The sequence below is a fragment of the Pararge aegeria genome, chromosome 2, assembly GCF_905163445.1.
Source record: "Pararge aegeria chromosome 2, ilParAegt1.1, whole genome shotgun sequence".
In the NCBI taxonomy this organism is placed as follows: domain Eukaryota; kingdom Metazoa; phylum Arthropoda; class Insecta; order Lepidoptera; family Nymphalidae; genus Pararge; species Pararge aegeria.
In genome coordinates, this window is record NC_053181.1 from 3,972,340 (window position 1) to 3,986,285 (window position 13,946).

General features: G+C 36.0%; 1 protein-coding gene across 1 annotated transcript in view; it reads right to left on the reverse strand.

Moving 5' to 3' along the window:
- Positions 1 to 380: 380 nt before the first annotated feature.
- Positions 381 to 13,946, reverse strand: part of LOC120630132 (protein brown-like) — a 34,172-nt gene continuing 20,606 nt past the window's right edge. Inside the window, exons 8-12 of the mRNA XM_039899285.1 lie at positions 10,806 to 10,911; positions 8,554 to 8,778; positions 7,833 to 7,968; positions 6,463 to 6,669; positions 381 to 562 (exon numbers count right to left, since the gene is read on the reverse strand). Coding sequence (XP_039755219.1) covers positions 381 to 562; positions 6,463 to 6,669; positions 7,833 to 7,968; positions 8,554 to 8,778; positions 10,806 to 10,911 — 856 coding nt within the window. The remainder of the gene's footprint in view (positions 563 to 6,462; positions 6,670 to 7,832; positions 7,969 to 8,553; positions 8,779 to 10,805; positions 10,912 to 13,946) is intronic.

The following is a 13,946-nucleotide window of genomic DNA, read 5'->3' on the forward strand; positions in this document are numbered from 1 at the left end:
ATTCTAAATATACTAGTTTGTGTTTTTCACTGTTACGAACTTCCTATTGATTACACCTTGTAGAAATTAATACTTGCTCATCAAAAGCTTAAAAAAGAGTATTACTGAAGGAACTTTTTGTCGTTGCTTGATTTTAATTTATACTAAATTTATATTGATGATATAGAAAAATATTTTTCTGCTCTACTAAAATATTTATTTCTTATGATTAATCTTACTCTTCCAAACTTTGAAGTTGTCAAGATATAGGTAAAAAACACTCTTTAATAAAATTAATATAACTACTACCTACTCATTTCGACTTAAAAAGGCCAAACTAAAAAAAAACAATTGGTAAAGTAAAAATTTTTAATTATAAAAAGGCGGGAGCAAAAATAATATTAATAGGCATAACCCTTCCTTTCCTCTCTTTTTAATCCACAGAAACCTAGCACGCTCCACACGAAAGTAACAAACAAAATTCCTAAGCTATCTTCAAATACAAAATCATTCGAATAACCATTTTCCATTAGCACTGCAGCCCCGTTACTTAGACAAGTAGAAGTTGTGTTGTAGGGGCAATCTGAAACAGATATATACATCTTATTAGCGTTGAGTATTAAAGCTCGAGGGGCACATATCTCGGAGAACCAATGGACGTTGGGGTCCCTAGGTGCTGGAATGGCGATCTCGCACCGGTAAGCGCAGCGTTGGTAGATTGACCCCGAAGAGGCGAACGTCATGACATTTCATCAGGCGAGTTGCAGGGAGCCGCTGGACCCAAGCAGCACACGACCGTGGTATTTGGAACTCCTTACAAAAGACCTATATGTCCAGCTGTGGACATAAGTAGGTTGATATGAGTATGATGATAAATGAGTTCGAGTCGAACACACGCGTCCACGTGGTCGATCGAAAAGATGGACCGATGGTTTCGAAGTTACTGATTGTTCCGGCTATGCTATCAATATAAGAGATCGTAAATTATACGAACGACCACTCTGGCATCACAAAGCCATATACTCGATAGGTACATTATATAGTTCTGAAGATACATTACAGGAAAAAATTTCTATTATTGTACGCCCGGAATATGTGAAACACACAAGAGAGAATTCAGAGCGAAGAGAATTCAGTCAAGCCATTTATCGTGACGAGAAGGTTTTTTTCAAAAAATCCAGTTTGCTGGCAACTGAGATGGCCAAAGAGTTAAATTCTGTCAAAATGACGAGTTGATATTAAGATGCTCCGGCCCAAAAGATGTGTGTATTTTATTTAGGTTTTAAAACTTATAAATTTTATCTTAATTTATCATAGGAGTAATTAATGCTGCAGAGGAAGAAATCTGTTCTTGCATAACTAACAAAATAGGTCAAGTCATTGAGAAATAATTTAATGTAAGTGTGCCGAATTAGGGAGCCGTTCTTATCTTTATTTCCTACATTTTAACTACACAAGATTGCGTTGATGTCAGGCTATGATAGGAATACCACATGCAGCTAACCAAAATTAATAATTAATTAAATTATTGGATCACACAATAAACTAAGCAATTTATCAACAAACTAAAACATTTCACACCTGGTATTTTAACGCGTTTTTCCACAAGGGCCCTGCAGGTTTAACGCAATGGAAAACGGAAATATTTGGTAATGAGATCTCGTTATCTATATAATTAATCGACATAGATAGTCAAACTGACTTTAGCTGCTGTAGTAATAATTGTATTATAAATGGCCTATGCATATAATATTGAATATAAAATATATAGGTCTACTATTCTTTGAAGACTTAAAAGTAACCGGTAAATTTGGAAATGTTGCAATTAGACCACAAAGAGGTTATAAATACAGATTCTCCTGCTTTTCGCAGATTTAAAGCAAATTAAGCTTTATTTTCATACTATAACATAGTCTTTAGCTTCAAGCTATTCGCACCACATTGATGGAACAGACAGGTAACAGCGTTTCATAGCTCTTGATCGTATGTTTACGCATGGTGCTGTACCAGGACACGAAGCGAGGTATGCAACTTATTCGCACGGCTCCAGTGGAACGCCGACCTAATTCCTAGCTGAAGTCAGCTGTCAGTAAGTTATGTAGGATCGTAAATCAAATGGTACAATAATACGCAAAACAAGCTTCGCCTAGCTTCCCACGATTATAGAATGAAATTTAGAATATACTGTTGGTATCTGTTTAAGCATCTACAGTAGTGCCAACACGCCAACCATTCTCATGGCATGGGCATTCTACACGCTGATTTAACCCACGACACGCCACGCGTTTTCACTTCAATAAAATTAAATATACCTACAAAGATACACATTAATACCAAAATTATGAAGTTTATTATGAGTTTTTTTTAACTATTCTGCAAGGTACTAAGTATATAATACCAAGGGAACAGAGCGTGTGCGTTTTTATATTAAGAAAATAAAATATTCACAGCTTTAGCAGTGACGGTAAACAACGCTTCACTCGCGTTGTTTACCGTCACTGCTGAATGCGTGAGAGATCTCTATAAAGTTCTCAAAGGCGTATGAAGTGTACCAATCCACACTTGGCCAGCATGGTGCATAGCTAAACCCTTCTTATCCTGAGAGGAGAACCGTGCCCTCCAATGCAAAAATGATAAAGCATTTAACGAAGAACGTATTTCTATCTCGTATCTATAGAGTAGGTACAAAAATGAGGTGTCTAAAGAACGTTTATTTTATAAATGTAACAGTGTATAATAATATCAATATTACACGTCAAAAGAAATAAGAGCCTGCATAATTATGTATTGACAGTATGGGAATTGAACTCTGACATATATTCTGTGGTGGAAGTTCTCACGGTTGCGTCACAGATCAACTCTCTTATCTTATCAGCTCGAAAGATGAACTGCCTAATAAAATTGTATCTTTTTTTAGATAGCCACCGATCGATCTGATAAGGAACCAATTTTATCAAAGATTTATCGGAAATTTGCATAAATAACAAGCAAATATCTACAGTTCAATTTATAACGACTACAAACATGCCAACTGGACTAAGGGTCCAACTCGGTTGACAGCTGTCATAGTTTTTAAGTAGGCATTTATTTTGCAGTGACGTGTAAGAACTTCATTTGTACCAAAATAACTTGGACCTTGATGGACACAGGGCGACTTTGTAGGACGGGATCCTTGCATACTCTGCGACTTGTTGCTTTGTTAATAGGCGATGGGTTTTCACTTACGGATCAGATCTTTGGCCGATTTCTATTAAAAAAAAATTGGTTGTCTGTAAAGTCGGCTTACTGACGATAGTTAAACGTGACAACGTCTTAAGAAAATACTGATGGAATGGTTGCATTTTTCAAAAGATAATTTTAATTTTATTTGTTTGATAGATATTATCGTTGCTATAAACAATTGACACCACATTCACTTTTCACTGCACTTCATCCTTGCCGAAAACATGTAAATGTATTATTGTATAGAAGCTGTCCACGCGGACGCATCGCTCACTAAAGTAGGAAAGAGACAGATGTCGAACGCGGAGGCCGACTGTGCCTCTTTGTCGCTCGTTCCGCGCTCTCGCTTGCACTTCAAGCCTTGAATGGAACGCCTCAGAGTTAGGTAACGCCGCATACGTCATGTTTTTTCGTGCGTGCAGCCGGCTCCATCGAATTATAAGACGTTGTCACGTCAAAAATACTGAAGTGTATTGATTTTTCTTGTTCAACGACATGCGCTTTCGAGTTTTTCACGACTACGGGTCTTCTCTCAGAGTGAGAAGAGTTTAGACCTAGGTCCTCATTGCTGGCATAGTGCGCATTGGCAGACTTCACATGCCTTTGCCAACATTATGGAGAACTCTCTGGCATGCTTATTTCCTTACGATGTTTTCCTTCAGCTGTATTATATTTGCATATTGACTAATGACATCATCATTATTAAACTATTACCGGCCACTAGAGGACACATGTCTCTCAGAGAGGTTTACAGGCTATAGACACTGGCCAAGTGCGGATTTGTGCTCTTCACAAGCCTTTGAGAAATTTATAAAGATCTCTAGTATTCAGGTTCTCGATATTTTCCGTCAGCGTTAAAGCAAGTCAAGTTTTATTTGCTTAATATAAAAACGCATATAACTCGGAAATTAACAGCCAGCCAGGAATCGAACTCTGGGCCCCCGAAAGGCCGAAGCCCTAACCTACTAGGCTTGGTAGCCTAGCTTTAAACGCTTAATACGTTGAAAACAGGGTTAAATTCTTATTGCCATAAAGATGGAGAAAACGATACCCCTGGACTTCTGTAACTTAGATAGTATACTAAAATATCTAAACTGACAAATCACGTCGGTTATTACCTAGTTGTGTCTCGCAGTCTGACCCCCGTTAACTGAAGGTTGTAGTTTGATAAATTTAAATATATCTTTAGTATACATTTCTAAGAAAGTTAATTTTAAGAAACTACGGATACTGACTAAGTCTTAATAAATTTAACTTACTGCCTTTCAAAACGAAAGTCAAAATAATAACAATTAATCAACAAAAACTAAATTGTGACATACTAGTATACATGTATAGTCTTAATTTAATGCTCTTAACATGACAGTTATTTTATCTATATACAAATAGATACATCGTTTGACTGCAGACATGAAATTTATTAATAATAATGAGTGTGATTGGCATTGCATTTTGTATTTTAATAAAATATAAGCAATAAGGCGCTGTGCAAACGTAGCACCGCATAACTTTACTTAGAAGAAGTTTCATTTAAGTTTTGGCATCGCCTATTTTGAAGTTATTATTGACAGACCAGGCAGATGGGCCACCTGATGTTAATTAGAGCCATCGTCTATAAACAACAATGCAAAGGAAAAAATCCTGCAACTAGCCGCCCTGCCATCAACCTGGGGTGTTAGAGTTAAGTCAAGTGCATGTAATTCCCCTTTTAGAATGTTTTTTTTTTTGTAAAAAGTTGGACAAGCAATATACCACTACTCTTAATTTGAATTCAATACTAAATTTTTAACAGTAGTTTTAGCCTTCGGCTTCTCTTTCGGGGAGTTCGATACTCGGTGGAGTTAGAGATGCGTACCTCTAAAATGGAGTAATGGGCTTTATATGTAATTAAATACCTCTTGCTTTAACGGTAAAGGAACCACTTTTAAGGAAATACGTAAGAGTTCCCCGGAGAGGGTGAAGTCTAACGATACTCACATGCCCAGCGTTAGGGACTCCAGCCTTCTCTGACTGTGCTGTGGGCTGATAATGGGATGGTAAAAATGATGAACAGTGATTATAAAGTACTCAATAAATTTTCTAATTTGGGTACGAAATTTGCTTCTCCCAAACGTCGACTAACTATAGTCCACAATTAGTATAGTCATGTAAATTTACGAAAACTTTACACTGCAGTTCCAGTTTTCCATGATGACGAAACATAATAAAAATAATAATGTCAAATTATTAATGTGTATGCGGCGCCTTATAAAACAACCTTTTAAATTAAGAAAGATCATTGAAAAATGCTGTTCCATTAACTCTTTATTTAAAACCTTTTTGAGTGTTAATAATAGATTTATAACATATCGTAAGGATCAGCGCAGACCGACGACAAACTGAACTCAAAAAACACAATTTTCACTGAAATAGGTACCTTTATTATTAATAACAGTTAGAATAGTATGCAAGATATAATTATTCTTTTGGATGAGGATTTTTCCTTTTATTTGTCGCTCTACCATAGTCCACAGCAAAAAAAAAGAAATACAAAAATAAATTGATGAATTTTTTGTATGATTGTTTGAGATTTCTAACTTTACTTCACTTTACTCTACTGAAGTCCACACTATAACAACAAAAGAAGGGTAGTAAGTACATTTTAAAACACACGTTATTTTACATTTTAACGTGCATCACTCCAATACATTTCAAACACCCACGTGATCAGATCTGATGGTGTCTTTGCTATAGATACGTGAAGTCGAATAGGTACTGCTTGAATATGGTGGCGCTAAAGTGCTGTAGATAGCAGACGTTTAACATCGAAACCTTTTTTAAGCAGAATACATTTATGATAGGATGTTTTATTAAACGATATAAATATGGCAAGATCAGAACGGATCTCCTCCCACAGTGAGAAGGTTTTAGGCCGCAGTCCACTACGCTGCCCCAGTGCGTATTTGTGGACTGCACACAACTTTGAGAGCATTATGGAGAACTCTCAGGCATGCAGGCTTTCTCACGACGTTTTCCCTTTAACGTTGGAGCAAGTTAATATATAATATTAACTTGCTCCAAGAACTAAGAATATTTTGGTTACTTAAAACGCACATAACTCATAAAAGCTAGTGGTGCGCGCTGGGACTCGAACCCGAAAGTAACGCCGAAGTTTTAGCCGCTGGGATTTCACCGCTTCTAAAAACATTTTAAACTGCCCACTGTGCGTCGCCACGCAAACATTGCATTAGATATTTCACATAAAAAAACACAACAACTCACCTATATGGTCAATTTGTCGCCAATAAATGTTGCTAATGGCGTCCATGCCGTAGTAGAAATGTGAGAAGTATTTCACAGGATACAGCCAGAAGGGCAGCGACGAAATCCTTAGGAAGGCTCCTGACATCAGAAATAGTGGCAGATCAGCGCAGGGCATAACGTCGCCCATTATACCCGTTGAGATAAAAATGGCGCCCATACCGAGACCTAAAATAAATAAATTATAATCATCATCATCATCATCGTATCATCATATCTATAAGGTTGTCTGGAGGAGATCACTTCAAGCGATAAGGCCGCCTTTGTGCATATGTATACTATCGTTTTTGTTTTTTTCTTAACCTGGCTTTCTAATTGTATGTGCAATAAAGACTTTTTCTTCTTCTTCTTCTACATATCAACTCATTACCGGCCCACTAAAGGGCAAGGGTCTCCTCCCACAATGAGAAGCGGTTAAGGCCGTAGTTCACCACGCTGACCCAGTGTGGATTGGTGGACTCCACATACCTTTGAGAACATTATGTAGAACTCTCAGGAATGCAGGTTTCCTCACTATGTTTTCAATCACCGTTGAAGCAAGTACTTTAATTACTTAAAACGCACATAACTTAGAAAAGTTAGAGGTGCGCCACCCACTGCGCTATCACCGCTTCACATTCATATCATATTCAAATTATTAGCACAGTTTAAACCAGAGATATTTTAGTTTCTTTGATCACACAGTAAAAGCCGACATTCTCTAGACAGTGTCAAATTCAAATTCAAAAATTCTTTATTCATATAGGCCTATCACAGGCGTTGAAAAAATGAAACGTTCCTACATATACGAGTATGTTTACATAACTGTGTAATAATAATAACTTCGTTCTACAAATTAAACCTAAAGCTACGAGGGTTCCCAACGCGCCCTGATGTAAGACAAGCCCACAACAAACTTAGCCGCGTATTTTTTTTTGTTATCACAGTCTTACAGTCAGTTAATATTTAGCTATGAAGTTAGAGAAATTCACACACACGTTTTTGTATTGGTAATGAGTCGATATGATGACGATGATGATGAATGTGAGTTTGATGGTTACGCTTTCTAGCTTTAACTTCTAAAACGATCATCATGACATTTCATTCCGCTGCTAAGGACACATCTTTATTTTATCCCAATATTTTAGAAACTAAAAACAATCTTACGGCTAACTAGCGTTGGATTAATTTTTTGTCCTGTCTAGAATACTTTTTATATTGCTTTTAGTGTATAGAGAGGATTTAGTCAAAAATATGTTGAAGAATAGCGCATCTTTTTTTGCCTTCATAGATTGAACACATGTACATGTTATTTGAACCTAATTTTGGTATACTCAGCATCTTATACTGACCATAAGCAGTAGACGCCACAGCCGTGGCAACAAGTGCTGTTGCAATCTTCAGTGATGTGAGGAGATGATCTGGCATTTCTACCATGAATGTTGCGATCGCCACATAAGTCAAAGACCATACCACACAACGCGGCATCTGTTGGTAAAGGAAACATTTTCAACTTGCAATTTACATGCAGCTAAAGGCAAGGCTAAATCGTCCAGCGTGCAACCAATCATAAGAAGCGCTTATTCGCAACGAAAAGAACTTATGATTGATCGAACAAACTTGTACGCTTTTAAGAAAGCAGGTTGGATGTTGCGGGATGGTCTATTCTAGAAACGCCGATAACCTTGCCAAGAAACTAGTTAAAAAAATTGACAAAAGTAAATTCATAAACATTCATCATGTTTTTATTATTAGGTTCTGCATATTAAAAACAATGAACGCCTACGCTATTGCAAATCTGTATTCCAACCAGTTATCATGCTTCTCGTCGTTGTTGGGAACCGTATAAATCATCACGTAAGGAAAACGCGTTATGCGCCCTGCAAGCGAGTCAGTGTGTTACGTCTAGGTTAGTTCAGATATGATCCTCAAAGACTGGCCGCTGTACTTGTTGACATCATCAGTCCAATAAATGTGATTTTCTTGATCATCTGACTAGCGTATTGAACGTAGTTCTTTCGCACTATTTGTAATTAAATACTGCATTCCCCTTTAGTTGATCTGATTACTTACTAAACATAAAAATCTGCTGACGTAAAAGGTAGAGGCGCGGTATACGCCAACCTCTCTCCGGAACAGCACCAGGTCACTGTCGAACGCGTACAAGGCACAGTAGGAGACACTGAAGGAGACCTCGGAGCACATGAGCCAAAGGAATCCCCGAAGATCTTGAACCCCACGCTGAGTAGTGCCCGATATACCCACGTAGCAAGTGCCGATTATAACTGATGATATAATCTGTTAAAACCATCAACGTCATTACCAAGTCATTACCGGCCCACTACAGGGCACGTGTCTGCTCACAAAATAAGAAGGGCGTAGGCCATAGTCCAACATGCTGGCCAAGTATAAATTGGTACACATTATGAGAACGTTATGCGGCTGCGCTGGTCAGGTACGCATTGGTACACTTAACACGCTTTTGAGAAAGATATGAAGAAATCTCAGGAATGCCGGGTCTTCTCTTAGAATTAAAAGGGTAATGGCCATAGTCCACCATGCTGGCCAAGTATAAATTGGTACACTTTATGAGAACGTTATGAAGAACTCTCAGGCACGCAGGTTAAAACACGGGATATTTAATAGGAGGAACTGTCATCCCAAGTTAGATTGTCCTGGTGTCAGAGAATTAGGAGAGCCAAGCCCACCTAATAGTCCCGTAATACAAATTTTTAATTTCAAAGGAGCTAGTTAAAATTTTAGCAAAGTCAATCTGCATAAGATCGTCGGGATATTAAAATGTGTTTTGTTGTAAGGAATTTATATTATAATATTTTATTAAACCTTTTTACGGAGGGAATATTTATATATTCCCTGCCTAAAAATGACGATTGAAAATCATATCATAATCAAATTTGAAAAAATATCAACACACAATGCATTATAAAATTGACTTATTTATAAAAGATAAGCATATTGTATCGCAGATTTTTTTTAGAGTGACCTATATCTTTGTAGTACATAGTTTTTGACGCAAATAAATATATAATAAATAAATATTTTTCAGTGTCTGCGCGTCGGTCTGGGGTGGCGTTATGTATATTTTTCATAAAACTATTCATCAGTTATCTTAGAACCCATAACACAAGCTACGCTTACTACGGGACTAGATGGCGATGTGTATGATAATTGTCGTAGTATATTTACTTATTTATATTTTATTTCAACAAGCGTATTAAGAAAGCAGGAACTAAGAACGATTTCTTTTGGCCTGCTTTAAAAACTTTTTAGCTTAAATATAACAAAAAACAAAAAAAGCCTGTTACTTTTGTATAAAATTTCTTTCGATTATCCAAAGAATTATTAAAATCGGTAAACAAACAAACAATCAAAGATATCATTACCATTTTACAATATTAGTTTATATCGATTTTCCAACTAAAAGCATCACAATTTATTGCACCTACATAGCTATGCTAATGGGTCAGTCATAAAACCAAACCACTAAAGTGATTCATGGACTAGAAATACTATATAATAATGAAAATGGTGTAATGAAGGATCCACCTACGTGTTACAACCAAATATCTTTGGAATTTTCAATAGATAAATAATAATTTATAACAACGTAAGCTAGAAATACCTAATTGGAATAATTTTTATTCTTCCATCGCTGTATAATAGTATTTAACGTTTGGGAAAGAGACCGGATAGTGTAGACGCAAGTAACACTATAATATGCTGGCGATGACATGTCCTGCCGTTCCATTCAAATGCCATACTAAGTGCACTGTGATAAGATACATTTTAAAACATTCGCACAATGTCAGCGCCGTTATAAAAACTCCTGGAATTAACTTGGATGACTGGTGTCAAAGCTTAGGTACGTGCGGAAAGTGACCTAAAGAGAAAAGGAAAAAAGGAAATTTCTAACCAGAGTCTTACACCATCATCTTTACCAGCCTACTAAAGCAAATTTTCTAAATAGAGTCTTATACCGTCATCATTACCAGCCCATTACAGGGCACGGGTCTCCTCTCAGAATGAGCAGGGTTAAGTCATTCACCAATTTAAGTAATTAAAATATCTATTATTTTGGTGAAGGAAAACATCGTGAGTAAATCTGCATGCCTGAAAGTTCTCCATAATATTCTGGAAGGTGTGTAAAGCTTACGTGTGTGAAGCGTACCAATCGCGCACTTGGCCAGCGTGGTGTACTAAGGCCTTAACCCTGCTACTCTGAGTGGAGGCCCGTGCCCCGTAGTGGGCCGGTAATGAGTTCATATGATAACTATTTGATGAAAGAAGATAAGGCCCATACTTACTGTGGATAGAAATAGTTGAAAGACATAATTTTTGATATCCCTTTTGAATGTAAGGGTTGACCGCCACAGCAACAACTGCACTTGTCGCAACCAATACCTCTGGTACCTGAAATTAAATTTTAAATTATAATAAATCTGAAATCATTGTGTGTCCATGCGTCGAGACATCTTTTCGACATTTGGCTAAAACTGATTTTTAAAACTCTTAAAATCTTGGATCTCTGGAAAAGGACTCTTATATTACTCATTAACACTTATGCCCGTTTTCACTAACGGCTTAAAGCAATCCCTTAGTAACGTCCCTAAAGTAACGCCGAATCAAAGATACATTTACATTTCAGCAGTCGACTTTCACTAGGCAACTCATATAACCTAACTTGTCTATTATTCTTGCCACAAGGTGTGGCGAGGTCTTTTGTGTTTGCATTATGGTATTTTATTTCCCATACCGATTTTTATATTTTTTTTTCATCTGCCAACTGTCAGTTTACCCTTTTAAGTGTGACTTCTAAACTTTACAAACCGCTGAATCAGTGTTGTTACTTTAGATGGAGCCCAACGACGTTAATCATCATCTAAGAGTTGGTGAAACTTATTCTCTACGCATCACCCAAATCATTGGGCATCCGATCTAAATGTTTCCTAGGTTAAGTGAAAAAGCTGATTTCTTTCGATTTCCAGTTTCTGAAAAAAATAAGTAAAATAAGAAGGTAGGGCCCCTTTTCCAGATGCAGAAAAAGTCCGAAAAAGAATGATAAAGTAGACTCTTTGATGAAATGAATTTTTAACAAGATATTTTAAGCCGTCGATCCCAGTTATTAGTTACACATGATTATAACAGATGATGATTATGAATTAATATAATAGTATGTATATTAGTTGATATATTTTTATAACGACTAAAACACCGGAAGATATCTCTTCAAGTTACAGTAATAAAAAGTTTAATTATTTATCCAATGTACAAGATAACTGTGACAGAGTATAATAATATCAAAGTATAATTGTTAAGACTTATAAGTACTTAATAATGTAAACTAAACTAAATTACAGCTCTAAAATTACATTTCAATTTTAGAGCTGTCATTTAATGCCCCCTTTTACGATGTTTGAGGTGGAAAATTAATAGCTGTTCTTTCATATCAGTCAATTTTGTTTAGTTTGCAGAATGCTGTATGTACAGCATAATAATTGTCGTACGAAACAAGTTCATTATCTTTACTACTTTAAAGGCAGTAGAAATCAATCAATAAAGGCAGATAAAAGAAAATAAAATTGAAGTGCCTGCTTGTGATATCAAAATTATTGCCGCTTAAACACACGTTTTCATAAGAATTTTTTGTGCCAATTATTTTCAAATCTCGAACTAAACTAAATTGACAGGTTTGAGTTTTGTCACTTTAATTTTGTTATTTGTGGAAAAGGTAGACTTGGCAATTCGCATTTTGTTATCAGATTTGTATACAACAAAATTGGGGCAAGTGTCTGTAGGTTTGTCTAGCCTAATCATTAAAATGGCTGAACCGATTTGGATGGGGTTTTCATATGTTGGAAGAAGATTACATCAAGAGTGATTATGGCTCGATTCCAAAAATCGACGTAGACTATTCTGCGATTTTTTTTTTTTGGGAAATGTGAATTTGAAAGTTGTATGTAAATCCTCAATGTACCGCAAATCAGATATTTTGTGACACTAATTCTTATGATTTAGATATGGGATGACAAAAATTTATCACACGGATAAACATTCTAGCAAAAACCACAACAAAAAAATTCGGAACATGCATTAATTATCTTAGCAATAAAAAAACAAGATATAAGTCATGACACCTAAAAAGAATACTGAAAACCTGACTCACTATTTCGAGATGTTTTTAAAGCTACATGTAATTGACTGTGTCTTGTCTATATTTTTATAAACTTAAGCATTATCGTCATTAACAAAGCCAGCTGCAAGTATTTTTTTACTTCAATAGGCCATAGGAAATTTTAATTTTAAATTTAATTTTTTTTTCATAGTAGTAAAATTATGGTTTTAACTATATTCATAAACTTAAAACTTAAGCTTGAGATTCTAAATACGGCCTTGTCTAAGGACCTAATAACTAATCCTACAGATAGACTAAGGCCTTATGTTATAGATAAAAAATGTTTAGAATATAAAGCCTTTACTTGCAATATATTTTTTTATTTATTGTAATAAATTGAATTCAAATGATGATAAGCCAAAGCATCGAATACAAACAGAAAAATGCTTTGCAGGGCATGCAAGGAACGTTCTATTAAGTGCCCGCCCTATCTTCATCAACCTGAGGTAATAAGCCTCACGTGCTTGTCCAACAAGGAGTGATTGCCGGTGAAGTAACACAACAACAACACCGGCAATCAACAAGGCTTGTTTATTGGATAGAAGCGGGCGTTACTTTGCGGTAATCCATAATCCCTATCCCTGTCCCTATCCCTACTAATATTATAAATTTGAATGTAATTTTGTTTGTTACGCTTTCACGCGAAAACTACTGAACCGATCTTCATGAAACTTTTTATACATATTCTTGGAGGTATTAGAAATAGTATAGGATACTTTTTATCCCGACATTATGCTCGGTTCCTTTGGGAGAGGAGATGAAGTGTTTAACGATTTTACACCATAACTCCGACAAATTATAACCGATTTAAATAATTATTTTTGTACTTTAGAGGTTATAATATGTGTTTAATTTTGCCCAAACTGTGGTTGGAGATAGATGACAGAACTCCTCAGCGGACAGCAGCAAACTCCTCATTTAAGGCTTAGCGATACGGAATACTTTAATATTTTTTGGAACTACAACTAAGTTTAATGCCACATCAAAATACAAAATCAAACGCAGACGAAGTCGTGGGCAACAGCTAGTACATTATAAATGTGAATGTAAGTTTGTTTGCTACGCTTTCACCCGAAAACTACTGAACCGATCTTTATGAAACTTTTTATACATATTCTTGGAGGTAATAGAAAAATATAGGATACTTTTCATTGAAAAAAAAATTACGTAAGAAAAATGTTTGTGAAAAAATCTCAAAATCTCATAAATAGGTGTACTATATAGGTGTAGATAGTAGCAGTACGCTGCATCCCAAAATTACGCCACATCTAGT